Here is a 26,791-nt window from a genome sequence, read left to right on the forward strand (position 1 = left end):
TTAATGTTTCTCTGTGATGAATGTTATTAATGCATTATGAACCCATACAGAGTTAAACTTTAACAGTTTTATTCTTTATGTAATTATTGCTTTACCCTTAAAATAACAAAATCTTAAATTATTTTAAATAAAATTGGTTCAGTAAAAAAAAGTATTTTTATTTTCTGTTTTCTTGTTTTATACATTGATGTGAATGTGGGTGAAAAACAAATAATTTTCATGAATATAGTTGCCTTTGATACAGAAACAACTCAGGTGACTGTATAATTCATGAAAGTAAAAGAAAATACACACCTACACTTGACGCTGTTAAAAGGCTGCGTCTTGGCCTATTGATTGATATTAATGTACAAACAAGGATACACACTATATAAATGACAATACACACAGGCTCCATCCACCACCATTCCCTGTCCATCACTGTGTGTAAACTTTTGTGATGTCATTGTATTTCCCATCAGGAGCTTCATAGTCGGTCTTTGGTGGTGTGTAGGTCGGACCTTTATGAGTGAAGGGAAACAGAAGGGGATCTGGTTTCAGTGCTGCCTGGTACAGCTCCTCAGACTCTAACTTAAGCTCTTCCAGGGCCTCCCTCTGTGCATCTAGAGCAAGTTCAACAGCTTGCACTTCAGCCATGTGCTGTTCCTGCAAGAGCAAAGACAGGCGAGTACATCAAATATAGTCCTCTAAGTGCATACGAGGGATAGCAGGGGTCAGAAGCAACACTCTATATAAAAGCTTAATTGATGGAGGTGTGACAGGTAAGCAGTGACCTGTTTGTATCGACTCCATTCCTTAAGCAGCAGGGCTCGACCCTCAGTTTCTTCAAATGGCAGCCTTGGTGCAGAGCGTTCCCTTTGTAAGAGAATATTATAACACAAATTTATATCATTTCAGAGTTTGCAAGCATCACAATAGCAAAGAAAGAACAAAAGGTACAGGAATTACTCAAGAAACTGATTTATATACATCACAAGCAACTGATTTTAAGATGGTTATGTAACAGGATTAACCACAGATCCAGTGAGCAAAAAAAGTAAAATTTTCTCCTTGTATTATTTAAATTGCTCCCCTTGGTGCAACAGAAGTTTGACACTGCTTCCTGTAAGTGCTACAGCTGAGGAGTGAGAACATATTTTTTTTTTGTCTCAAATGCATTTGTTGACAATAGGAAAAATATTGAATGACTTCTGCCTTGTTTTTTATGTACGTTACCACACCCAGCACTGCAGATAGATTAACAATGCCACAACACAAGTCACTGTACCTTGTCTCGTCCAAGCATTTGGTTGGAATAACGAGGTCCTCTATTGGGATAAGCTCAGGTGGAACCTTCTCCAGCTTCTTCAGCTTTTTTTTCAGCCTGTCTCTTACTACTTGCTCCCTTCTTGGGTCCACTTTCTTCTTTTTTTTGGGCTCCGCTCTTAAAAACAAAGTATAGTTTATTCAAACACAATATATATTTTGAAATGGATTGATTAAGACAGATTAAGTGTAGTGCACAGAGATCCAGAAACCAACCAGTGCTGAAATAAAACTTAAAACCCCGTTATTGACCGTGCCACTTCGTTTGTCAAACTGGGGAGTAGCTCAGTCTGTAGCAACTTGGCTTGGGAAATGGGGGAAATGTGTGGACTCCCATCACTCCACATCTGCATGTCTATAAACCCTGTGTGGGATATAAACCCATTGGGAAATCATAAAGAAACTCTTCTTAATCAACTATTTGGGTAATTTATCTATCTAATCAGATGATTGGTGGTTCGATCCCCGGCTCCTCCAGTGTGCATGTTGAAGTGTCCTTGGGCAAGATGAACCCCAAATTGCTCCCTGTAAGTTGCTTTGGATAAAAGCGTCAGCTAAAATGACTAATAATGTAAAACAATGTTCATTTTACAGAGGTCACCTTGGTTCTTGGAGAATTTTGAGTATTAATTGATAAACAAACAAACAAACAAAATCTGATTAGCAGTTAAAATCAGGATAATAGATAGATAGAAATACATAATGCTGTGTTTTAGTAGTGCACATTCCCAAACAAAAACTACTCATCTTATCTACACACACGTCATGTAATGAACTTCAGCTTCTGAAGCCCCTGTGTTTCTGGGTCCTTGGAGCAGTAGCCTTGATCATACCTGAGTGGAGCTGATGTCTTCAGTGTCATCACTGGTGCAAACCAAGGACTCTGTACAGCATGGTGATGACCTCCCAACAGGAAGCTGCAAAACAACACACAACAACGAGATTAAAACATGCTGCCGTGGAGCGGTCTGTGGACCCCGGCAGTGTCTGTCAGCCTCTGACCTGATTCATTCATGCAGTGAATAACCTTAGCCGCGTTAGCTCCAGACAGCTAACACCTTATGAGACTGCTCACATCGCACTACAAACACTCACCTTGACGGAGCGGCCTGTCGGGTTAAAACCCTGCAGAGACAGCGCGACAAAGCCACAGCCATGTTTCCACAGTGTGCTGTCTCACTTTAAACTCATACTCGGGGGTCAGTACAACAGAAACGCTCACATGTAGCTACATCTCACGTCCGCTGACAAGAACAGACGTGATGACGTCATGACGTATGGGCTCGCTCACAGTTTCACGGTCGCACTTTCGAGCTTTTTTGTTTACGTGAAAGAATTAAATAAACGTTTAAATATAAAACACATAAAAGAAACAACGAATCATTTAAATTATATGAGATATTCATGGCGTTTAGGCGATTTAATAATTAACTTTTACGTTTCAATGTATTTTTTATATTTCTGTCGAATCGTACATGACGAGTGCAAAGTTACCGGTGGTGTTATTTAGAGGAAAGGTCGCAGTTGTGTCTCACCACGGGCTGATTCAGACGTCTGAACCAGATATCAGAAAGGTTTTCATCCTGACATTGGTTGTTTGTTGAATCGGCATCATGGCGCTTCTCAGAGGTAAACAAACACTTTTCACCTCAGTGCATGAAATGCAGCTGTGCAGCTGTGCAACGTGCTAATGTTACAGCTTTCCTCTTTATGTTGCAGTGTGGTGTTATCAGTGACTAAAATAAATGTTATAACTGTAAACTCCTGTGTATGTGCGCATGAACATCAGGAAAGTTTTTGAAACTATTAACAACGTAACTGAAAATATAGGTGAAAGGTGACCAGGTGGTTTTTCGGTTACACCCCCACCTTACCCGCTGATTCAGGTGCAAAATTGTGACATATAATAATATTATTATTTAATTAGTAGTAGTAGAGTTAATATAAACACCACGTGTGTAAAAAACAAAAAAACAAAAAAAACAAACAAACAAGAATTTAAAGTTAAAAATGATCAGTAAAACGTATCAAAGGCAAAATCTGCATTACGCAGTGATTTATTATAGAGTGTGATAAGTGCAGTTAATCCCCTCGGACATTTAGTGGAGTAGAAATTAGTATAAATTGGAGTTTTATGCAGTGCACTGATAAGTTTTTGCTCTTTACGCGTTCAGTTTTTTGGTCTACTCTGTATTTTAATACTCCATCCACATATAAAGTTTTAAAAATTAGACATATAACTAGACGACACTAAACACAACCCTGAAGTACAAGTCAGGTGTTACAACTAAGGTTACAGCCAAAATGAGCTCAGTGCAAATATAAAGGCAGGTCAGGGCACCATGTGATGCTTCCTGACACGTACCAGATAACCAACAGTACCAACAGTTCAATGTCTGACTACAAACTTATATCAACGCAGTATTTTAAGAGTGTCATACCTGTTAAATATGTGTTAGTCAGTGAGTTGTTTATTAAGAAACACTGTGTATCATTGAAGCAATTTGCATTACATTTTAGTTGGTCAGTAAACTGATACTATTTGTTTGTTACAGTAGCAGCAAACGCTTGATTTTGTTTTTTTTACATGTTAACCAACAGTTTTTACTTCCCCATAAAAAACATTCTCCACACCCTTGATTTTGATACAGCTCATTATCTTAATAATTTCTAATTCTTTTTTTTTTCTTTTACAAATTTCACAGAAAGCCTATGATCCCTGAACATGAATTGTTTGCATATACCTGTGTGTGAGAAATATTCCTGAAAGTGAGGTGTTTTTTTTTTTTCTTTTTCTTTTTTACCTTGAGGATTGTAAATCCAAGAGTAGTTGCTTCTCTTGTACCCCCCAGTCCATTTGATCTGTCTGATGTTACTCTCTCCTTTTATACAGAATTTGTAACCTCTGCATCTCAGTGCACTGGCTGCATCTATCATCTCAGCACAATGTACCACCCAGTACCTCCTGATGCAGTGACTCAGTGGTGGGTGGTTTGGATCTGTTGTCGCTGTACTAAAATGGTCATTTCCTCTGCAGGTGTATTTGTTGTAGCTGCCAAGCGCACTCCGTTTGGTACCTATGGTGGCGTGCTAAAGGATCACAGTGCAACAGATTTAGCTGAGCATGCAGCCAAAGCCGCCCTCGCTGCAGGGGCCGTAGCACCGGAACTTGTAAACAGTGTCATCATGGGAAATGTCATGCAGGTAAGACCCCACAGATCTACACCCACAATTAACAGATTGTGACTTAATACTTAATATGCTCATGTGTGAGCTAACTTATGTCCTTGGTTTGTTCCTCACATTTTTATTTCTCTTTATCTACCCCCCTAATTTCAGAGCTCAGCTGATGCACCCTACATCGCTCGCCATGTGGGTTTGAGGTGTGGTGTTCCTATCCCAGTGCCCGCTCTCACTGTGAACAGACTGTGTGGGTCTGGTTTCCAGTCCATCATCAACGGTGCTCAAGTAAGGCTGAAATACAAATGAAAACCACAATGCTGTAAACTCAGTGGCCAATTTATTTGATCCACCTGTACAATATTTGCATCCCTCATATATGTAAATAGGGCATCACCTTTAACTAAAGGTGAAATGAATTTACACATTTCTGACAATGTCAACAAAAACTGAATATTATGAGCTTCATAAAGATAGGTGTTTATTTTATTTTTTTTATTTTTTTGGCCTTTTCAAGCTTTATTTGATAGAGACAGGTGAAGAGCTGACAGGTGACAAGTGACCACTGTATACCATTTGTCTTGGTGCTCCAAAGTTAAAATATATTAAAGTCTTTACATTGTGTGTTTGTAGGAGATTTGCCTTAGGGAGTCAGAGGTGGTCCTGTGTGGAGGCTCAGAGAGCATGAGCCAGGCCCCATACGCTGTACGCAACATACGATTTGGTACAAAGTTTGGATTCGATCTCAAGGTTCGCTTTTCTTTTTTCTTGTTAATGTCCAAATACTGTACTTGAAGCCGAGTGATTGAGTGAAGACAGCTTGTTAATAAACTCCAGAAGCTTTTGACACAGAGATAAAATCTTTCCTCATCTACTTGACAGCTAGAGGACACCCTGTGGGCAGGTCTAACCGACCTGCATGTCAAAATCCCAATGGGCATCACAGCCGAAAACCTGGCAGAGAAATACCAGATCACACGGGAAGACTGTGACAGCTACGCACACCAGACGCAACAGAGGTGGAAGGCAGGTAAGACGGACTTCATTTTTTGTTACCTTTATAATCTTTTCTCTCTTTACATATAATAACATTGAAATGAATTGTCTTTAAGAAGAAGGGCTAGCATTTTTACAGTTGAGAGGTTACCTTTGCTGTTCAAATCAAACTCTTAGTTATATCATAACATCTTTCTATTTGCAGCTCACGAGGCAGGTTACTACACAGCAGAAATCGCTCCCATTGATGTGAAAGCTAAGAAAGGAAAGGTGCCCATGGCTCAGGATGAACACCCTCGTCCACAGACCACAGTGGAACAGATGGCCAAACTGGCTCCTGTCTTCAAGAAGGGAGGGACTGTTACTGCTGCCAACGCTTCCGTGAGTTTACCCCTGAGGTGGTGATCCATTTATATCTTATATCATCTTTGTGAGCATCAAGCAAGAGGTCTATTTTACTTCAGACTATAAAAAGTGTTGTGGAGAAATTGCTGAAGTCAAAGGTCAATGGTGAGGTCAGGAAGGAAGAAAGTGTTCAGGAGCCTCTGATGTGTTATGATGTATTATTTATTGACGCTTGATCAAGGAGAATTAGAGACACTCTTAAAGTTCATCAGAAGTGTCTGAGTCGGTCTCACATTCTGCCCAACTCATCCTGGTGGATAGACTTTAAACCCCAAGATAACACTGCAAATACTATACGCCCAGAATTAGTCAAAGAGAATGTTTACATTCATGCAGGTGTTATTGTCAACATATTCTAGTCTGGAGACACAGATGTCTGTTTATGCAGATTGGAACGTCAACGGTAAGCTATCTATTATGTCTAAGAAGGCAGCAATAAGTCTCTTTGACCCTGGCCACCACAGTGTTGAGATAGACCTGCACCTACTGTTCTTAACCAAAGCCAAACAACTAATACTGCCGAGGACCTCAAGGCCCACACGTGACCTTGTGTAACCTAAGGATAGAAAACTCCATAACAAAAAGAAGCTATATACATCCGATTATTAGTTAAAAGAGTTATGACTTGTGGCAGTGTCATTTAGAGTTTCACTGTTTGTGGAACACTGTAAAATATATTTAAATATAAATATTGTGCAACTATTGTTACTTCTACTACAGATGTAGTCTTCTGTTACTAAATGCAACGCTCTCTTCTTGATCTCCAGGGTGTATCTGATGGTGCTGCCGCTGTGGTGATTGCAAGTGAAGACGCAGTGAAAGAACACAAGCTCACTCCACTAGCCAGAATTGTGGCTTATCATGTCTCAGGCTGTGACCCAAGTATTATGGGTATTGGTGAGTTATGGAATTGTTTAATCCCTTTTCAATGAAATCTAATGAATGACTGTTGTGGTATTTGTAATGCTTTCTTATAGTGAGGATATCTGGTGTCCTTAAATCCTTTAGGTCCTGTTCCAGCGATCACAGAAGCTCTTAAAAAAGCTGGTTTGACACTCAGTGACATGGATCTTGTGGAGGTTTGTTACTATTGATAAAACAATCTCTGTGACTTAGTATAAGTACCAACACAGCACTCTAAAAAATATACCATTACAAGTAAAAAAAAAAACTGCATTACTTGTGTACAGAAGTATAATCTGCAAAAGTAAAACTATTTGTTTTGTGGAAAAATGTCCTTTGTGACTGATTGTTAATACTGATATATTAATGTGTAAGTAACATTTTTACAGTTGTAGCTGGATGGGGTGAAGCTAATTTTTAATACAAATCTGAGGCGTCCTGATTTGATGAAAAAATTCAGACACTCCAAAGTACAATTTTTATTTTTCATTTTATTTTTTTGTGAAATGTCAGATAATTTCCTCACTTTTGGGCCTCAAACAATTATTTAATTGAAACAATATGAGAAGTGGAAAACGTCTCTTTGGTAACTAGTTGCTACTTTTTTGTCATGGATCACAGGGTTGGAAACAAATGATTTAACTTGCACATGTAACTAGTGACTACAGCCATTAGACAAATGTAGTATATATCTATATGCAGTATATATTTCACTCTGAAATGTAGTGGAGTACAAGTGTAAAGTAATACTCCCCTTAAAATTAAGAAATAAAGAAGAAATACTCACCGTAAAATTGCACAGTACTTAGGTAAATGTATTTAGTTACTTTCAAAACTGTATTTTTTTATTTCTGTTTTGATGTATTGAGTTAGTTATTACTACACTGTGTTACTGATGCCTTTTTCTTTTCACAGGTGAATGAGGCTTTTGCAGCTCAGTACCTGTCTGTTGCTAAGGCTCTTGGTCTGGATCCAGAAAAAAGCAACGTAAACGGTGGAGCCATTGCCATCGGACATCCTCTTGGTGCTTCTGGAGCACGCATCACTGCCCACCTGGTTCATGAGCTCAGGTAGTCTATCTGTACAGCATATAAGGGGGTATATCTGCATATTATTTATAGTTTTGAATAATGAGCTTTGTTTTTTTTTCAACAGGCGACGAGGAGGCAAGTACGCTGTTGGCTCTGCCTGCATCGGTGGTGGTCAGGGCATCGCCATCATCCTCGAAAAGTGCTAAGAGATGACATTGTCAATGTCAGAAGAATTTCTGTAGATGAATGTCTAGCATAACATTTATTAATACAATAGACACAATAGATTTTTTTAAAAAATCTTTCACATACATACAGTTTAAAACTGCAAATGTTCTGCTGCTTAGTTTTTCCTTGGCACACAAAGTAAATAATCACTTACCATTTTTTATCGTATTTGTTACCTCTTTCAGTCTATTTTTTCAAAAATGTCAATACACGTGTCAGTCCAGTGTTGCCTTGGAATTGTTGCCGTGAAATTAAAGTGTAACTCGTGTTTCTGTGCTCTTTGTACCAGAGTGCAAGAGACTGTTTATATGTGCCTCGAATACAGCACATGTAGCATATGATTAACTGCTAAAGTACAGTATGTGATGGGTTATAGTAAGGTTAAAATGGACTTGGACGTTTGCCTTAAAATGTTCTCTTTCACTCCAGTATCAGGGATCGGTATTGCCAGAAAATACTTGTCTGACTTTTGATGGCTCCATGAAAAACTGATTTTGTATTTCCGTGTGAAAGAATCTCAATAAATAACATTTAAAAGGAAGTGATCTGGAAGTGTTCATGATCAGACCTCGACAACAGCCAATGCTATTTTTTTAATGTATTTGGTATTCTATTTGTTTTTTATCTCTTTAAAAAAAGAAATTAAAACGTGTTCGTTGGCATTGAAAAATGCTTTTCAAAGAACTTATAATGGACACACATGGAGTACCAATATTTGAATCATAAGAACCCTCTTTAAAACTTTCTATGACTTTGTGGTGGCATCTGCTGAATTCTATGCATCTGCTGGGAAAGGGGGAAGCACAGACAGAACAGGGACAGGAAAAGATGCAACAAACTGGTGAAGAGGTCCAGCTCTGTCCTGGACTATCCCCTAGACTCCATAGAAGAAGTGGGGGAGAACAGCTTGACTTTTTTCTATATATTTCTGATAGTTTTTTTTGTTTGTTTTTTTTCCACCTTGTGTAAACAAGCTGCTGTGACAAGTGAATTTCCCCAATGTGGGATCATTAAATTCTATCTTTTCTTTTCTTAAAACTTTTTATATTGATGTATTGTTATAGCGGGGATGGTCTAAAAAATGATAACAGAAAACATCAAATGTGCTTCACAACAAAGTCCATTTCATACTCTGCTGTTGCAGAGCTTGTTTAATTCAATTCAGTTCAATTCAATTCAATTTTATTTATATAGCGCCATATCATAACAAAAGCTGTCTCATGACACTTTTCATACAGAGCAGGTCTAGACCATACTCTTTATAATATTATTTACGACGGTGGCGAGGAAAAAAAGTGCCAAGTTAGAAACACTGTTTTATGTTATTTATTAATGAAAGTTATATTTTCCTTAAAGACAGTGAATTTCTATATACACTATAAACTATATAACTATACATACTGTTTAATTGTTTGTATGAGCCACTGACAGTATGTTTTATTTGAGCATATAAAACAATAATACATATTTATATAGAATAAATAAATAACAAAGCAATCTATAGAAAATATTGCGGAGTGTCCATTAAAGCGATTTCAATGTTTTAATTGGATTTTATTTCTAATCTACACCGAGGATGAAAGAGAAATATATTTAGGACTACAAGAACCATCACGTCCTCCAAATACGACGCAATTGCGTCAACGTCACCGTGCAGCGTCCTTATATGCGTCACATCCCCGGATGTCGGTCTTTTTTTCATAGCAAAGGTAAGACAGCCTTGCTTTCGAAGTGCCGCAGGAATAAAATCTGCTTTCATCTGTGTTACAGAATTAAAAATACAGTCTCCAAGCATCAGGAGATGACTCTATGTGATTAGACGACGCGTTAGACGTGGTTATTACCGAGGTTTATCCGTGATGTTTCTGTAATAATGAGCTATTTACTGTGTCCGTAGTCCTAGGCCGCCGGCTAGCCTTCGTGCTGTCTGCAACGTTAGCTTGCTGGCTAATAGAAACGTGTCGTCCTGAGTCAGCTCCGGTGTTTGCCCCTTTTATAATCCTGCTGTTACATACTCGCGTTTTCTTAAACACTTGAAGTTGTCATTTTGAGAACATGAGTGTGTGTCCGGACAGAAAAGCGACTCTAATGTGCTATGTTGCTAACCGCTAGCTGACGTTACTTGTCATGCCTCTTGCTGTAGCGTTGAGCCTCTGACCAAACTAATTCATTGATTTATAGCGTCAATTTATTAAGAGGGTTTATGCTCTTTACAAATGCAGAATTGTAATAAAGTGGTGGTGTTTGCTGCTGGTTATCAAGCTACTGTGTAATTCACATTAGGAGCTCCCATTTACTTTAAGGTCAGAGTCATTGTACCTGTTGTACTTTGTAATAGTATGTTATGCACTGTCTAACCAAGGCTGGAATATTGATATGTTTTAAGGTAAAAATAAACAACTAATTGATACAATTTGATAAACTAATATCTGTTTCACTTTGTGTCAGATGGCAGAGGGAGATAAGAAATCTGCCAAGAAGAGGCATGGGAGCCGGAACCCGGTTCTGGCCCGGGGGATCGGCCGCTACTCCCGTTCCGCTATGTACGCCCGCAGGGCAATGTACAAGAGGAAGGCCAAGACCACTGAAACCAAGGTGAGGGCACATCTGAGATAATAACCTATAATGATGGAATAAAACCATACACACATTAAATTCGGTGATTGTGCAATGCTCTAATCGTTTGTTTCTCATTTCAGATAGAGAAGAAGATTAAGGAGAAGCCCAGGGCCACAGTTGTCAAGACTGTTGGTGGGGACAAGAATGGAGGCAATCGCGTTGTCAAGCTGCGCAAGATGGTGAGAAATGTGTAAATTCTTGATGTTTAATATATTGTGTGTGGACTTTTCATGCCACAAACAGAGGGGCAATTCTCACGTCAGTACAACTTGTCACGTTGAGTGTCAGATGTGTTGAATGCTGAAATACTAATTATGTTCTCCTTTTCTAGCCCCGTTACTACCCCACAGAGGATGTTCCCCGCAAACTGAAGAGTCATGGAAAGAAGCCCTTCAGCCAGCACAAGAGGAAGCTGCGCTCCACCATCACCCCAGGATCTGTCCTTATTCTGCTCACTGGTCGCCACCGTGGAAAGGTGAGAACAGTTTTGTCAAGAAGTCTCATGGAGACATGGGAGAAATGTTAAATGCACAGCTGGAAAATGTTGTGTCTGAAGGAGACAACATGTCCAATGTTTTAAGATGAACAGATGAATATGTAACTACCCTGGTATGACCATTGTGCAAAATTAAGATTGTCCAACCTATGGCTTTCAGAGCAGCAATCTGTTGGCTTTCCTAGGACTTAAATAGGATAATTTCTTTAGCCTTGACACAACTTGTTTGACTGATGCAGACTCTGATAAGGTCATATCATACAAGTATTGATCATTTTATAATGTAAATACACAATGATCCAGATGTGAACCGTATCTCAAACATCAAAATGTCCACTCATAAATCTTCACTTCTTAAAGGGTTTGTTTACGTTAAATGTTTGCAACAGAGGTCATCAGTTTTGACAAAAAGCAATTTTATAATCCAAGTAAAAGCCTTCAGTTATGTGAATATACATTACTTAAATTAGTTATGTTTCATGCCTTAAATTATCGTTGCACTAACGATCATGCCGATGACAGATTTTCTGGTCTGGCAGATTAAATCAAATGTCTTAACACCCCAAACGTGGTTTTCTTTAACATGTCTGTATACTGCACTTTTATGGTTGAGCTCATAACAATGGAACCCACAATAGCAACTAGTCATAGTGATTAAAATGGTCGTGTACTCGGGAGTCTAACGCAGAAAATGAGGGACTTGGCTAAAGTCATTCTTCACCTCAGTCCATTGATCACTTGTTAGTTGCATGCACACCATTTTTACACACTGACGTTGGCAATTTATTTACTGATTGTAATCATGGTTAGACTTGTTTTGTGTTTTAAATTAGCAACATAATCACAGCGATTAGCACAATCAAATTTAGAGTCATAGAACACATGGTATCAAAATATATTGGACACACAAAAGAATCAGTGGTGCGTCCTTATTGTGCATGAAAATAACAAGTGTGCTGGACACATCTCTATAATCACACCCTCAGCACCACAGACATTGTCCCTACCTCCCACTCTCAAACGCTACATGGGCAAGTTATGGAAGCATGCAAGTGTGCCCACACACACGTTGAGCAATGGCTGACCTAAATAATGGAGCTATGGAACTGACAGGCACAGATAAAACGAGGAGGGTGTCACGTAAATGTATTTTTCCCTTCTCTAAATAGCTGGCATGAACACAGATTGCAGCTTTTTAATTTGTCTTATCCAACTGGCACGAATGTGACTGCTTTGGTTGACATGGTGCCGAGCTCATTACCTAAGTTGGATAATGTGCTTCTGCTTGTTCAGGCTTCACTATTATCTAGTGATACAGTAAATGTGTGAAGTGGCATATATTAATGATGCTTGTTTTTGTGTTTTAGCGTGTGGTGTTCCTGAAGCAGCTCTCAAGTGGTCTCCTGCTTGTCACTGGTAAGGATGACTGATTTGGTTATTCAACATTTACGCAGATGACCATAAAATCATTCTGTCTGCAAGATGTTTGACATCTTTTATTCACATCTTCTAACATTTGTTTTTTTGCACACTTGTAGGCCCTCTTGCCTTGAACAGAGTTCCCCTGCGCAGGGCGCACCAGAAGTTTGTCATTGCCACCAACACCAAAATCGACATCTCTGGTATGAAGATCCCCAAGACGCTCAATGATGCCTATTTCAAGAAGAAGAAGCTGAGGAGGCCCCGTCACCAGGAGGGCGAGATCTTTGACACAGAGAAAGAGGTGAACTAACTTTGATATTTCATTATTCACTATTATACACACTGTCCGTTTCAGTGGGACTTGGACCTCCAGATTTGATACCTGACACACCATTATTTTCTTTCTTTTTTTTCTCGTCTGCAGAAGTACCAGCTGACAGAGCAGAGGAAGATGGACCAGAAGGCTGTTGATGCTCAGCTTCTGCCCCTCATCAAGAAAGTACCTCAGATGAAAGGGTACCTGCGCTCTTCCTTCTGCTTGTCTAATGGTGTCTACCCACACAAGCTGGTTTTCTAAATGTGTTATAATAAAGAGTACCATCGTCATTTGACCTCTCTTGCCTCTTTTGTGTTGTACGTGTGTAGTCTGGATGTTTGATAAGTCAAACTTGTAGCGATCCCAGCAACATGGAATATAATGCTTTTCTATAGGTTAAATGGTACATTCAACTTATTTAATGTACCAGAGATTTTATGGTGGCTTGTTCTGAATGTCTGGCTGGTAACTGACTACACATGGCTGGAAAAAGGGCTCAAAGCATCATTCAAGCTTAATACTTATCTGAAAGAGCTACCTGCTTAAAGCACACTTATCATATTGAGCTTGTTTACCTCAGCATGGTCTGTAAAATACTGCTCCTTGGTAAACCCAAGTGATAGACCATCTGACGGTACTATTATACCCCATGAGTTCAGTTTCCAGATATGATGGCTGGGGAATGTTATGCATATTATGGGGAAATTAAGATGCACAAACCTGGTGCAGCTTCATTTCATCCTGTTTACCTATACAGTACTACAAATGCATAAATAGATGTCAGTGATACATAATGTGATTTAGTTGTATGGGATTATGAATTTTATGGTTTAGTGTGTAATGCAGTGCAATAAAATGACCACACCAGGCATTGGACCCAGACAGCTTAAAAGCTATGCTTTAATTAAAAAATGATGTGTCTAATGTAACAAGACAAAAATAAATACAAGTGTTTCATCTCTTAACATGGCCACGTTTTTTTAAATCCTCAAAACAGAACAAAGTAGAAAGCAGCACAGAAAAAGGCAGCGGCCCCTTGCCAAGGAATGATAAGTGCCTTTGTCGAAGTCAGTCAGTACTGTATGTATGGTCAGCTGATGTTGAGGCAAAGCGCTCCCTCAGCCGGACTTGAACAGCAGAATGGCCACCTGACCCAAGTAGAAGTAAATGAAATGCTTGGTCTCATGAGTCACGTAGCTGCCAAAGTTTCTCCCAACGATGCAGTGCCAGGTCGGGTTATATTTCTTGTCAAACTCCTGTGGAGAAAAAGACATTGTGCTTATCAATCATTTGTGAACAAAGACGATGATGAAGCATGTAATATATCGGCTGGGTAAAAACAAGTGACAAAGTTTAAAGGCTACATCACAACTAAAGATCTCATTTCTGGCAGACTGTTGTTGCTAGGAGAAATGAACCGTATGCTTTCACCTGCCTGACCATCAAAACTTTGTATATATGTTTAACTTTTCAATACTAAGACCAAGTATTATAATTCTCAAGTGTGTCGTGTTTGTCTAAAATTTCAGGCTCTGAGGGGTACACACACTTTCGAGAAGTACATATACTAAGCTTGAAATTGGTGCTTCATTGTGACTAATTTGGCCATTGTGATGATGCTTTAAATGTTATCTACTTACAATTCAGTTACCAATTTTCTATAATTAGTTTTGTTAAGTTTAACAATGAATTTTTCTCAAATTCATCTTTTAAAAATGTTAAAATATGGACTTGGAGTTGTGAAAATTACCCCAGTAAAACTCAAATGTATGCTCCCTAGACTCAACGGAATAGCCACAGTGATTCCTGTTTCCTACAGTTTTACATAATGGGTTTTCCCTGCTCTACACTGAGCAGGATGCCACTACTCATAGATGCCACTATGGGGACAAAAATGTGGGCATGTGATCTGTGCTGTTGGACAGTCAGTCCAAGAAGAACAGGTTTCCTCAGGAAGACTGGAAACAATTGCAAATACCAGGCTTGGTGTGTTACATGAATGATGCACAGTACTGCTTCACATCCCTCACAAATCAGTGTATTAAAGTTGCACTCTGTGGGAACATACTTTGTGAATTAGTCTGAGTGAAGATGTTGGATGTACCTTTTTGATGTATGCAGCGATATCTTTCTCGATGTTATACTTCTCCAGGGCCTGTGTGGCACACTCCACGGCGTCCTGCTGCATGTCCTCCGACATGTCGGCATTTTTGATCACTGCCTTCCTCTCAGACATGGTTGCCCTGGGAAACCAAAACACAGCGGAAGATTCATCATCTTCACAAGGCGCATTGGCACACACACACACACACACACACAAAATGCAATCGACACTAGACCCTGAGCATCCAAACAGTCCTCATCATCGATTGATTTGCACGGTTTTGTATGGAGAGCATAAAGGAGTCTTGGCAGCCAGTGAAGGGATTTAGTTAGTTAGTGACGAGGCTATCATTACATAATAACTGACACATAATATTTGAACTAGCCATTTCTACAAGTGTTGCATAACAACTTCCATCAGCGGCATCTCGCTGGATGCGCGCTCTGCGTAGTTTCTATGGAGACCAGAGACATTTGAGATTATCGTCTCAAATTCACCTGAGCTTTCGACAGGAATCCCACGAAATATGAGGCTGAGAAAAATCAAAGCGCATTTCTGCGACTACCAAACGCTAGCCAGAAGCGACAAAAACTGCTTCAACGTGCAGTACAAAAACATAAACACCCCCTTCTCATAATAACATAACATTTGGCATGAACACGACTCCACATTGTGTGAATTTAGGTATCACAGGGAGCAGGGTTTGTTAAAACAACTCGCCGCATGCATGTTTACGGATGATTAGCTGTCCGTTAGCTACCGTTAAAGCGCGATAACTAGCTGCTCATTCATCCCGCAAAAGGAAAAAATAAATAACGTCCAACACTAAATACAGGCTTCATTAATACTTAAAAGAGAATGAATTATCCATCCTAATATGCTGTGCATGCGAAATTCTTATATTTACCTTTTAGCCTCCTGTATACTATTTCTCTAGTTTTAAAGAGACGACCGCTCCTGTAGTGACAACTCCCGCGAAGTGGTTGACACAAAAGTAATGTGGGTGTGCAGCGGTAAGAGACTGCTGCCTTGACTTCTTCCCATTGGATGATATTAATGCATGGGGTGCAGCCATTGGCTCATTCAGGCCGATCTTTCCGGTGTTTCTGTCTGCATTTTATTTCGAACCATCATGCTTTGCGACACGACCGTTACCGCAGTAACCATTGTAAATAACTCGCTGGCCCATGCCTCACTGGCGACAGCACCATGACAGCACATGTTATGAATAATTTTTTCCCCACGCCATCGCGCATAGAAATTATATATTTTTTTGCCGTATCCAACGCGAAACATTAGGACTCTTATATTTAGTTATAAAGGGAAATGTTTGGCGTGTGAATATATCGTTGTAACTTTACTAAATATTATTTAGAAGTTATGTGTTCGGCCAGCTTATCAACTGGACACTGTCTCATTTCGTACAAGGTGACTTTAAATAATAAGTTTTAGGATAAATGTGATGCTCAAGATATAAAACACCTCCTACAACAAACAAAACAAATATTAGCTGGTTGACAATATGGTTCACCTCCTACATGTACAGACCCTTTCCAAAAAATTAGAATATCATAGAAAAGTTTACTTATTTCCATAATTCCATTAAAAGGGTTAAACTTTCATAGATTATAGATTCAGGGCCCACAATTCAAACAATTTCAAGTATTTATTTGTTTATTTTTACATATTTTGGGCTTCCAGCTAAAAAAAAACACGAAAACAGGAATTCAAAAAATTAGAATACTGTGAAGAAATCACCATTTACTTCTCAGTTTTAGCTGAAAGAAAGAAAGATATTAGGATCACATCAAATCAGTCAAAATATGGTACTTTCTAAACGATATGTCAATGTTCAATACTTGGTTGGGAATCCCTTTGCCTTAATCACTGCCTCGATGTGTTGTGGCATTGAGGCAATCAGCCTGTGGCATTGCGTGGGAGTTATGGAAGCCCAGATTTCTTTCTTTTTTGGGGGGTCTGGTAGCCCTCATTTTCCTTTTGATAATACCCCATAGATTCTCAATGGGGTTTAGGTCTGGCGAGTTGACTGGCCAGTCAAGCACTGTGATGGCATGGGATTAAACCAAGTTTTGGTGCTTCTGGCGGTATCGGCAGGGGCCAGGTCGCTTCCTGCGTTGGCTCAGGCTCAGAAGTGGCCTGACCCGAGGAACCCGACAGTTGTAGCCCATCTCCTGGATGTGTCTGAATGTGGTGATTTTTGAAGCTGTGACTCCCGCCTCATTTCACTCTTTCTGGATCTCTGCCAGATTCTTGAATCTTCTCCATTTGATAATCTGCTGAAGTCCACGGTCATCTCTTATGCTGGTGCATCTTTTCCTGACACATTTTGCCCTTCCACTAGACTTTCCATTGATATGCTTGGACACAGCACTCTGTGAACAGCCAGCCTCCTTAGCTATGAACTTTTGTGACTTACCCATCCTATGGAGGGTATCAATGATGGTCTTCTGGCCAGTTGTCAAGTCTGTCAGGTGCTTTGAGTTTAGTAGATGATTAGTGTGTGGCACCCAGTTAAAAACATTAATGCCCTGCAAAATCTGGGCTGATTTCTTCACAGTATTCTAATTTTTTGAATTCCTGTTTTTGTGGGTTTTTTGAGCTGGAAGCCCAAAATATGTAAACAATAAACAAATAAATACTTGAAATTGTTTGAATTGTGGGCCCTGAATCTATAATCTATGAAAGTTTAACCTTTTTAATGGAATTATGGAAATAAGTAAACTTTTCTATGATATTCTAATTTTTTGGAAAGGGTCTGTACATGTAGGAGGTACATAATAAAATTAGCTTTATCAACTCAACCAGATTTTTTCTTAGTTAGAATAGGAAATGTTTCTTGTGATAAAGTGAAAAATACATGAAAATGTTTCTTATACAGCATCCCATTTTCACAAAGAGGGATTAATAATAAGACTACAATAAACACTCATTTTTCATAAAATTGAAAATAAGAATTGACATTTTACCTTCTTTTACCCATTTATTTCTTATACATGCTCAAACAGTTGGTTGTCAACAGCACAAGCAAACACACGCAACTCTGTTACTCCCCATGTTTTTTTTCCCCTTAAATATTGTTTTGAAATGTTCTGCAATCATCCACATACCAAACTGAATTAAAGACCTAATGCTAATATTCAGGTTATGTATCACCAAGATACAGCGTTTCGATTGCCTGTCTAACTTTATTACTTACATCTACTGCTTTCAAATGCCCTAAGAAGGACTGGAGACACAATAATGTATTGACCTAACACACACATGATCATTTTCACACCACCATATAAAATCGATTCATCAAGTCTACCAGAGTAACAGTCATATTCACACATCAATCATTAACTGAGGAAAATGCAGTTCTCATTTGTCTCAACAAATCTATTATCATTTTGTCTCAAATTAGTGTCCACAACCAGAAACTGAGCCCATTAACCATAAATACTGTTTGCATTATTGTATTTCTTTGTTGCAATTCATCAGTTTGACCAAATTAGAAGAAAAGTACATACTTAAAATTTTTATGGATGAGAGATACATTAGTGATACTGTTGTGTTGTCTGCATGTGCAACAATGATCCCTGAAAACCCCCCTTACATACAGTATAGCCTAATGTAAAAACACCTTGATGACAGTGGTCTTCATTGCGTATAACACAAAACTGCCAGTCCACATTGAGATTGCTCCTCTCAGATTATGTCATGATCCTTTTTTGGTATATCAAACATCAAATATATATATAAAAAAGGAGTCTAATAAAAGAATTAAATCGGTGTTGAGCATGATTTAGAAACTTGCTTAAAATTGAGCTCAACACACAAAGATGTATGACCATGTAGAATAAAAACAAAATTTAAATAGTTCAGCATATGTGTGACGTGCGTTGATGATTTCAACTTAGATACAAAAAATGTCCAAAACAAATAATTAAAATTACTTTCACAGTTGTTTTCTTTGACTGCTACACACACTAACACATTTGTACACATAGGTCTGATCTTGTTTTCAGGAAAGCCGTGACTTCAAACGCAGATATAACTGAAAGCTGTCTTGTGCTTCACTCGCTGCGGTCCTTTGGCTCCCTGTATTTGTAGTGGATGTACTCAAAGATGTCTCTCTCACTGTCCACCAACAGCGGTTCCCCTGCCACACCTGAAACAGAACCACAAACAAAAATAGCTGGCATGAAAGGATGAAAGCATGAGTCATTAGTTACTGACTGATCACAGAAGTCACACAGGGATGGAACACCATTCATCAAGTCCATAAGTCATATTTGACCGGCACTCACCAGTGACCCCAAGTGGTCGAATGGTGTACTCATTAAGCGTGAAGCCCTTCTCTAGCGCATGAGTTCTCATGTTTTTATTGAAGATATCACTTCCAGTGAAATAAAGAACTCCACAGTAGTACTGGTCCTTGGGAATTAACCTTTGGAGAATGGAGAAAGGGCAAACAATTCATTAGAAGAACAAACAAATCAAAACTACTCTTCTAGCATCACAATGACCCCCTGAATCAGTCAGTGGTGTCTTGCATAAATGTGTCCAAATTGTAAATGTTTAGAGCAATATAAAGTAGGACACCTGATATCAATACGTCTGTGCAGGTATTCTTCCTCATCTTCATCACTCTGCTGTAGCTGGCAGACTCCCTGGATAAACAAGATCCAGCACATCAGCATTACAGTCATGCGCCTTGTGGTCTGAGTGTACTAATTGTACCAACTACGTTACCAATCACAACATCAACACACACACAGCAGATCACATGAGAGAAAATAAGCACTGGCCTCACCATGAACTTGGTGTCCCCTTTGGACAGGGTGTCGGTCACAAACCCAATGGACTCCAAGTGTTCGACCACCGCATGAAGGAGCTTGGGCTGGAAAAGAAATAAATGGAACAAAAAGATAATTTAATCAATGAAAACATTTACAGCATGTTATGAGAGACAGTAGGGAGTCTTACCTGCTTCTCTGTCTCAGAAGTGTAGTTTGGGTGGGTCAGCAAAATATCAATATCACCACTCGAGGCAGCACCTGGAAATGATAAACACGTGGATAAACATAAGTTTGAACTTATCGTTAACTGCGCATCAACTACAAAAAAACTTAAGTTTCACCTCTCCTGTAGCTTCCACAGATTGTTCCAATATATTCTGTGTTGATCTCCTTTAGCTCTCCAATGATAAGAGTCTAAACAAACACCGTAATTGTAAGAACAAAAGAATAAAACAAATTTGATGACTGAAAAATGTAAATACTTCATCACCTCCATCTTTTCCATTTCAGCTCGGGGGATCCTTTTCTCAAATTCCTCAAAGTACCTGAAGGTAGCAAAATAATCCATTAAATATAGAAAAAAAAACTAGGATAATATAAGATGACAGTTTATTTTGATAATCATGATTTGTTTAGAATAAAACAGCCAAGAGCCTTTAGGCAAACTTACTTGAGACCAATCTGCTGATGATGGTTTAGCTTGTGCTCAATCTTTTTCAGATCTAAAAATACAACAACAAAAAAGAGCATTGCTTATTTGACCTGATACCAACAATAAATGTACTTTTATTGAAAATGCAGTATATTGTATTGAAAGAATGAATAAGTTTAAACAAAATATTTGAATAATTCACAGTGTGAATCAGCTGCTAAACAAACCTTCTAACGTCTTCACCCCTTCCTCGAAAAACTTCCTGGCAGCAGCAGGGCTAAAGTCGAGATCCAAGATATGCAGTTTGTTACATGTAGCACAAACAGTAAATTCAGAAAATTCCTGCCGCCCTTTGGAGTGACCACTGCATTGATCCCCGCAGGGATTTTAGTGTGAATGAATATTTCAGTGTTTAATTTGGATTAATCAAACTTAGGACATACCCAATTCCAGTGACTCTGGTGAGGAAATTGATGGAAGAGCTGGTGTCATCATTTCGAATCTAAGACATAAAAGTAGCACATCAGTCTGTGTAATGTGTTAAAAGTAAGCTTCTGTTAACCACATCTGTTAACTCACCTTTTCCAACTTCCGTAGTTTGCCAGTTTGTAAGAACTCATCAATCTTCTCTGCTATTTTAGCTCCAACACCATCCTGTTGAAATGTGAAAACAAACATGAGGGTGGTGAACAGTGCGTTCTGCAGCAGTTACATAACATGAGCAGAGTAACTGATGACAAACATTTTCAGGCTACAGCGGAGGGCATCACACAACACAGAACCACGCTAACATTAGGACATTAGTGTCAGGGAAGACGACTAACGATGGAGTCTTTTCCAGTTAAAAGCAGATCAAATCATTTGTCCCAGTCAATTTCACTTCAGAGAAATTAAATTAAAAAATTAAAACATTAAATTATGACATAAGACGCAGTGGATCTGTGAGAAGGTTGCCCACAAAAAAAAAAAGTGTGGACATGTCAACACAAAACTCTGTAAAAACTGTTTAAAGCCCAAATGCTCATGTTTGATTCTTAACTATACAAATAAAATTGACTGTAATTTGAAAAGTGAAATGTGCCACATCATGCTTATAATGACAAATATAAGAAAAACATAGAATCGTTAAAAACAATGTTTGATGCGTCTCAGTTTGTATTTGCTACACAAAGTTTGACTGGACATGAGGATCATTGACACCAGGTCAAATTTTAACATGTTTAAAATATATTTAAAATTATCTAATGTGAAGACTGTACAACCAAATTCAGTGTACATACCAGTTTCTTGGCCTCTTCGCCACTTTTGATTTTGTTTGGGTACTTGGAGATAGTAGATGCTGCTTTCCTAGACATGGGGAATAATTAAAAAAATATATTTGTATACAACATAGTACCTGTAAATGAGATTTTAAAAAAGACAGAAAGTAGCAAAACAAGAAACTGCAAACTTCTGTTGAATCCCACAACAGTTTGTAAAATTAGTCAATTTTATCACGATTACAAAACAACCCCTCTCTCTCTTCCTCTTATGACACACATATATCATACACTCAGTTGCCAGTTTATTTGGTACCCTAGTTAAAATAAATGCAGCCTAAGACCTTGCAATAAATCCTTTCTACATGAAGGTTATAATTTTCATTGTTCCTTTGTGTGGTTATTTGAAGGCTCTAATGTGTATGTGTAATATACAAAGAGGCGTTTGTGTCCTACCCCATGAATGGAGACTACATTTTATAACTTGATTGAACACCTCTCTTAAACAGTTTCTATATAAAGTGATCATTGGTCATATAATAAACTGACAATTGAGTGCATGTTGTATGAACAATAATGAGACAATCATCCTTAAACAAAGCACACCGAGCTTGTGAGGCTTCAGACGCTTACCTGTAAGCATTGTACTTGTGTATTGCCCTGTTGACGTTTTTCTCATAGTTGGCCAGCTCTGGAAACAGAAGTAGGACATCACATGGCTTTATATTTACCCACACTCTGCAGTTTATTAACACTATTTTAAGGAAGTGCCAACACAGCTAAGGTATTTAAAGGACTGGCTGTGACTATAGGAGAGCCAGAGCAGAAAAAACAGATGAGAAACAGCACAGTTTAGCTATTTTGTTACGAATATATAACATAAATTAAGAGGTTATGTTTAATTAAAAACAACCCAGCTGTAAGGCTTGCTAATGTTGGCTAAGATCAACCGTGACTCCTCTTCACGTACCGACAAGAAAGTCAGTTATTCCCTCGTTCAGGGACTCCTGCGGTGCTTTCCTCTTGCTCATTGTTGATTTGACAAGCTCTCAAATATCCGTGGGGATTTTAAACAGTTTTATACGCATGCATTAATACTTAAAATCTCTTTATAATGTCGGCTAGCCCTCATTAGCACCTCAGCTAGCTCAAGCTGAACAATGCAAGGCTGAGCGACGTAGACGTAGAGGGGGGGTTGTGCGTGCGTAACACGTCACACCCAAGCGATGACATCAGAAGCGTTACATTTCAAATGTATGTTTTAATAGCCGGTCATTTAGAAACGTAATACATATACAATGACTTCACAAAAATATTTATTTTTACAAATCAAGAGCCAGTTTTACATAAAAACAAAACACATCACAGATCATCAGATGGTTTTTAATGACAAGTATAGAGTGCATCTGCTCATTTCTTCTCAAGAGAACACTGCATATTATTCAGAAGCATGGTTATTGTTCTTAAAGTAACTGGCAGTAACCTCAATGGCAATAATCATTCAGTTTACAATATATCTCATAAAAACACTCAGGTTCATCTATTTTACAAAGTTGAGTGTTATGTTACATAATACAACAACAAAAATGAACATAAATCTTAATAAAGCAGTGGGCCATCTCCTCCTCTTCCTTCTCTTTCCTCCCCCTCGTGTGTTATGAATCTATTTTTACAAAAACTTTGTCCCTGGAGAATATTTTAATGGCTTCCTCGATTTCAGAAAGCCTACAATCGAGATGAGTGCGGCGCGAGCGAGCATTCAGACTGTCGGCTTTGAGAGGCAGCGACAGAAGCTCAGTCACCAGGGAGCGATGGGCTGAGGAGAGAAAATCAGCCACAGAACAGAATTAGAGGAGCAAATATTCACGACACATACTTTGAAAACATTAATGATGCCATCATTAATTTAAGGGTGGAGACAACAACTGAGACATACTCTCTTTGAGGGACTTCAGTGTTTCCTGTCTCTCACTCTCGGGCATCAGGGTGTGACCAGCAGGGACTGTAGGATCAGGTGCATTCCTCCTCCTCTCCTCTGCCTCTTTATGCCACTGCTCCTTCCTTTCCTGAAGACTGAGTATTTGTTTGAGTGTTATTTTATGTTATGTTTAAGTGTTAATGAAAAGGAGAACAGAAATGAGCAACAGCAGCAAAATGGTGTCAGAAAATGGCAAAAAAAAAGTTTTTATCTATACTTTGAGTTGTTAGGATTCTGATTGTACGGTAAGGAGGTAAGTTAAGAATACTCACTACTGAGGCACCTGTCCCTTGACTGCACTGGGGACAGGCTTATCTCTGAGGTTTGTCAGTGACTGAGACCGACGCAGCACAGCTTTTCCTGCAGCCCGGGCATTATGTTTAATGAAGTCTATAGACTGGCCTTGCACCTGTAACTGTATCCACATATAACAATGTATGAGATTAAAACAAAATGGAAATATTGCAGATGCACATACAAGTGGGCAAAGTGCATATTTTTGTTATATCTTTAATAAATAGACAAGTCACAAGCTGTCACTGTTCTCTTGTCAACTTCTTTGACAAAGAAAAATATATGGTGAAATCAATAGTAAAAGTTAAAACATTTATTGTCAATTCTCACTTGCAAGTTCTGGTCCCGTGTGGACCTGCAGGAGGCCGGCCGTTGCAAAGCTGGAGGAGATGTTTTGGAGTGTGGTCTTGGTGGGGCATTAGATACACCATTAGAGTGGGCTTTTAAAAAGTTTTGACACTGTGGTTTAGGAGTTGGACTAGAAACCTGCATGAAAAAGACTGAATTAAAAGTGATCTAGTGGAAATATTCAAAACTCAAGGACTTCCATCTTTTGTAAACATGATCCTTACCTCTAGCTGGACCATCACCTTTGATGGGACATTCTCGTATTTGGAGGAGGTCCAAAGAGCTTTGACTGGAACTGGACGGGACTGTGCTCTCTCTGCCTCCTGCTCTTTGCAGCGTCTCTGGATCTCCCTGAGCCGACGTACATTCTCCTTACCAAAGTCATGTACCCGCTGTTCTAAGGGTCAAGAATCGCAACTTTATAATGTTTAGACGTGCTAAGTGTACTCAATCAAAACCAAATTTGCTGACCTGACAAATTCAATGCACTTACTCTGTTTGGGAACAGGTGTGATCGAGACACCGTCTAGTTTGAGCAGCTCCCCCACTACACCTCTCTGCCCTCGTTCGAGAATATGGGTGGCATTAGGGCCAATACGTGGACGATTTGCTGGGGTACGAGCACTGTAGCAGCCAGGATACAACACAGGATCTGGAGCGAGGGGCCCTGAGAGTAGGACCGAAGTCATATCATGGTTCCCCTCTAAACGGCCACGAGCTGTAGAAAAAAAGAAAAAGACAATGTTGTAGAGTTGTCCAACAAATTGTATGAAGCAGGACAAAACAACTACAATAACACTGTTTAAGAGGGGTTTAATATAGCAGTGGCTGCAGCTAACCTGAAGCAGGTCGTTTGTAGTACTGAGGAAACAGAGAGGGATCCGGGGGGATTGGCCCAGATATTGATGATGGTCCTTCACACATTTGAATCTGTGGGAATTGTGGGAATAACAGCACAAAAAAAATTCAGTATCAGCTTTGAAATTTAATCAAACACAAACATCCATTTCTCACAATAAGCTGATGATTTGTTTATGTTATGATGTGTTATGTAATGACAAGCAAGTTTGTAATTAACCAGTGTTTTCTTCAGGCCTGCAGGTGGTGTAATAACAATAATAAGTCCTTGAATGTTATACACCAAATCTCAGAGACTGGCTGAGTGAGGCTTTGCTTAAACGTAGTTGCTTTGACTTCATGTGTGCTGGTTGCAGTCTAGCTTTAACGTGTACACATAAAATGAATTGAATCAGTAAACCATGCTTGAGAATACCGCTATGACTATCTCTGTTTAGCCAGCGTCACATTGCTTGCAAACAAAACCTGACGGTGTCTATTGTTAAATAGCTTGTTGTAAAGTTAGCGAGCTGATGATCAACGCGGGCTCTGTCGACGCTTTCCTGCTCACAAACGAAACACACAAAGCCGAAACGCATGTCGACTAAACAGCTGCATCCGTTCGTGTTGCATAAAGTAACCAAGTTAATTAGTTCACCTTTAATATCGTCTTGTTTATTAGGTGAGGATTTTGTTCCCGCAGACCGATGACGCCGAGGCTATCAACACTTGTTTCAGCATTCGTCACCATGGCAACGGCGCGGCCGCACACAGAGCTAGACCTGACAGAAGGTGAAAACAGTCTCACCTTTACCTGTCAGACATTCATACAAACGTGACACAATCGTTTCACTGGCGAGCAGCTTTGTGTTATTTAGAAATGAGACACAGACACACACATACACTACTAATAACAGCCTTCAAATAGAGTGCTGCTGCCGACTATTTCGCAATCTGTGTCGACTAAAATGACTTAGTAAACATTAGTTTGGAGATTAGCCTTAAATAAACCTAAATGCGGTAAATTACAGTAATATTGTGATAATAAAATGACACCCTGTGATTTAATGGGTCATTTTGTCTTGACAAGCAGGCCCTTACCTGCGTTCCTCCACCTTTGGAGCAAGTTTTGAGTTCTAGTAGATGTATTTCTGTTGTAATCCCGTTGAGCGCACTGTCGTCTCTATTCCCTGAGTATTACCTTTCAGGTTTACTAACTCCCCTTATTCAGTACAGCAGGCACACCCAAACTCCAACTATGGCCCCAATCTTAACTCTTTAATACCTCAAATAAAACACATCAGTTTGATTAATAGAGAGTGTGGGGAAGGTACATTGTAAACATGCTAGGATTAAGGTCAGCCTGACAGGCTTCCTCAGGGATAAAAAGCCCTTCATCTCAAGGATATTAGCTGGAGGTCATTGCCACCGAGCGGCGTTAGAGTCTTATTACACCAAAACAAGTGCCTCTGTACTAATAATATAAATAAAAAATATTGTAATTTAATGATTGTTTTGTAAGCATATTCCTTATAGCTCTGTGTTCCTGCAGTGTATGAACTTAATTGTTTACATTAGTTTAGTATTCTTAGGGATAATTTATGGAATTAATACAT

The 26,791-nt window shown here is 39.0% G+C and overlaps 6 protein-coding genes across 7 annotated transcripts; 2 read left to right on the forward strand and 4 right to left on the reverse strand.

Annotated features, from left to right (window-relative positions):
- Window positions 1-137: 137 nt before the first annotated feature.
- mrpl40 (mitochondrial ribosomal protein L40) lies at window positions 138-2,591 on the reverse strand. The gene is made up of 5 exons (XM_010734248.3): window positions 2,401-2,591; window positions 2,139-2,222; window positions 1,268-1,423; window positions 774-855; window positions 138-645 (listed from the first exon to the last, which is right to left on the reverse strand). Exons 1-5 carry the CDS (start codon window positions 2,460-2,462, stop codon window positions 418-420), a joined length of 612 nt encoding a protein of 203 aa, XP_010732550.3. The 5' UTR covers window positions 2,463-2,591; the 3' UTR covers window positions 138-417.
- A 189-nt stretch (window positions 2,592-2,780) lies between these two features.
- acaa2 (acetyl-CoA acyltransferase 2) lies at window positions 2,781-8,589 on the forward strand. The gene is made up of 10 exons (XM_010734250.3): window positions 2,781-2,934; window positions 4,343-4,509; window positions 4,645-4,773; window positions 5,119-5,235; window positions 5,368-5,515; window positions 5,687-5,862; window positions 6,654-6,783; window positions 6,895-6,965; window positions 7,705-7,859; window positions 7,945-8,589. Exons 1-10 carry the CDS (start codon window positions 2,919-2,921, stop codon window positions 8,024-8,026), a joined length of 1,191 nt encoding a protein of 396 aa, XP_010732552.3. The 5' UTR covers window positions 2,781-2,918; the 3' UTR covers window positions 8,027-8,589.
- A 1,885-nt stretch (window positions 8,590-10,474) lies between these two features.
- rpl6 (ribosomal protein L6) lies at window positions 10,475-13,191 on the forward strand. Its single transcript, XM_010734251.3, has 6 exons — window positions 10,475-10,643; window positions 10,748-10,846; window positions 10,999-11,142; window positions 12,531-12,579; window positions 12,702-12,886; window positions 13,010-13,191. The coding sequence occupies exons 1-6, from the start codon at window positions 10,497-10,499 to the stop codon at window positions 13,160-13,162; spliced, it is 777 nt and encodes a 258-aa protein (XP_010732553.1). The 5' UTR covers window positions 10,475-10,496; the 3' UTR covers window positions 13,163-13,191.
- Window positions 13,192-13,772: 581 nt separating this feature from the next.
- On the reverse strand, window positions 13,773-16,091 carry dynll1 (dynein, light chain, LC8-type 1). Its single transcript, XM_010734252.3, has 3 exons — window positions 15,913-16,091; window positions 15,006-15,144; window positions 13,773-14,157 (listed from the first exon to the last, which is right to left on the reverse strand). The coding sequence occupies exons 2-3, from the start codon at window positions 15,135-15,137 to the stop codon at window positions 14,020-14,022; spliced, it is 270 nt and encodes an 89-aa protein (XP_010732554.1). The 5' UTR covers window positions 15,138-15,144; window positions 15,913-16,091; the 3' UTR covers window positions 13,773-14,019.
- A 1,895-nt stretch (window positions 16,092-17,986) lies between these two features.
- On the reverse strand, window positions 17,987-22,933 carry polb (polymerase (DNA directed), beta). The gene is made up of 14 exons (XM_010734254.3): window positions 22,689-22,933; window positions 22,352-22,409; window positions 21,740-21,806; window positions 21,039-21,113; window positions 20,903-20,961; window positions 20,687-20,736; window positions 20,478-20,529; window positions 20,298-20,352; window positions 20,149-20,221; window positions 19,995-20,065; window positions 19,822-19,908; window positions 19,611-19,678; window positions 19,316-19,455; window positions 17,987-19,176 (listed from the first exon to the last, which is right to left on the reverse strand). The coding sequence occupies exons 1-14, from the start codon at window positions 22,747-22,749 to the stop codon at window positions 19,082-19,084; spliced, it is 1,011 nt and encodes a 336-aa protein (XP_010732556.1). The 5' UTR covers window positions 22,750-22,933; the 3' UTR covers window positions 17,987-19,081.
- An 84-nt stretch (window positions 22,934-23,017) lies between these two features.
- enkd1 (enkurin domain containing 1) lies at window positions 23,018-26,369 on the reverse strand. 2 transcript variants are annotated; one of them, XM_019264483.2, is made up of 9 exons: window positions 26,277-26,369; window positions 25,834-25,957; window positions 25,178-25,268; window positions 24,832-25,056; window positions 24,563-24,735; window positions 24,321-24,476; window positions 23,969-24,117; window positions 23,655-23,791; window positions 23,018-23,534 (listed from the first exon to the last, which is right to left on the reverse strand). In XM_019264483.2, the coding sequence occupies exons 2-9, from the start codon at window positions 25,924-25,926 to the stop codon at window positions 23,374-23,376; spliced, it is 1,185 nt and encodes a 394-aa protein (XP_019120028.1). In that variant the 5' UTR covers window positions 25,927-25,957; window positions 26,277-26,369; the 3' UTR covers window positions 23,018-23,373. The 2 variants fall into 2 exon arrangements, with proteins under 2 accessions (XP_019120028.1, XP_010732557.2); XM_010734255.3 differs by having other exon boundaries at window positions 23,969-24,111; window positions 26,277-26,368.
- Window positions 26,370-26,791: the final 422 nt, after the last annotated feature.

This window comes from Larimichthys crocea, chromosome III (genome assembly GCF_000972845.2).
Source record: "Larimichthys crocea isolate SSNF chromosome III, L_crocea_2.0, whole genome shotgun sequence".
NCBI classification, from domain to species: Eukaryota; Metazoa; Chordata; class Actinopteri; family Sciaenidae; genus Larimichthys; species Larimichthys crocea.

Bases quoted from the DNA above. Each gene is read 5' to 3' on its own strand.
- mrpl40 (XM_010734248.3), bottom strand. From the start codon at position 2,462: ATGGCTGTGGCTTTGTCGCGCTGTCTCTGCAGGGTTTTAACCCGACAG. The intron at 1,424-2,138 runs GTATGATCAAGG...TTTGTTTTTAAG, and splicing joins AAGACATCAGCTCCACTCAG to AGCGGAGCCCAAAAAAAAGA. The intron at 646-773 runs GTCACTGCTTAC...TTGCTCTTGCAG, and splicing joins AATGGAGTCGATACAAACAG to GAACAGCACATGGCTGAAGT.
- acaa2 (XM_010734250.3), top strand. The intron at 6,784-6,894 runs GTGAGTTATGGA...TAAATCCTTTAG, and splicing joins CCCAAGTATTATGGGTATTG to GTCCTGTTCCAGCGATCACA. The intron at 7,860-7,944 runs GTAGTCTATCTG...TTTTTTCAACAG, and splicing joins CACCTGGTTCATGAGCTCAG to GCGACGAGGAGGCAAGTACG.
- rpl6 (XM_010734251.3), top strand. From the start codon at position 10,497: ATGGCAGAGGGAGATAAGAAATCTGCCAAGAAGAGGCATGGGAGCCGG. The intron at 10,847-10,998 runs GTGAGAAATGTG...CTCCTTTTCTAG, and splicing joins TTGTCAAGCTGCGCAAGATG to CCCCGTTACTACCCCACAGA. The intron at 12,887-13,009 runs GTGAACTAACTT...TCTCGTCTGCAG, and splicing joins TCTTTGACACAGAGAAAGAG to AAGTACCAGCTGACAGAGCA.
- dynll1 (XM_010734252.3), bottom strand. From the start codon at position 15,137: ATGTCTGAGAGGAAGGCAGTGATCAAAAATGCCGACATGTCGGAGGAC. The intron at 14,158-15,005 runs GTACATCCAACA...TTTTCTCCACAG, and splicing joins TCGCTGCATACATCAAAAAG to GAGTTTGACAAGAAATATAA.
- polb (XM_010734254.3), bottom strand. From the start codon at position 22,749: ATGAGCAAGAGGAAAGCACCGCAGGAGTCCCTGAACGAGGGAATAACT. The intron at 21,807-22,351 runs GTAAGCGTCTGA...CCCCATGTCTAG, and splicing joins CACAAGTACAATGCTTACAG to GAAAGCAGCATCTACTATCT. The intron at 21,114-21,739 runs GTATGTACACTG...ACATTTCAACAG, and splicing joins GCGAAGAGGCCAAGAAACTG to GATGGTGTTGGAGCTAAAAT.
- enkd1 (XM_019264483.2), bottom strand. From the start codon at position 25,926: ATGGTGACGAATGCTGAAACAAGTGTTGATAGCCTCGGCGTCATCGGT. The intron at 24,736-24,831 runs GTAAGTGCATTG...CTTGACCCTTAG, and splicing joins CACACCTGTTCCCAAACAGA to AACAGCGGGTACATGACTTT. The intron at 23,792-23,968 runs GTGAGTATTCTT...ACAAATACTCAG, and splicing joins AAGGGACAGGTGCCTCAGTA to TCTTCAGGAAAGGAAGGAGC.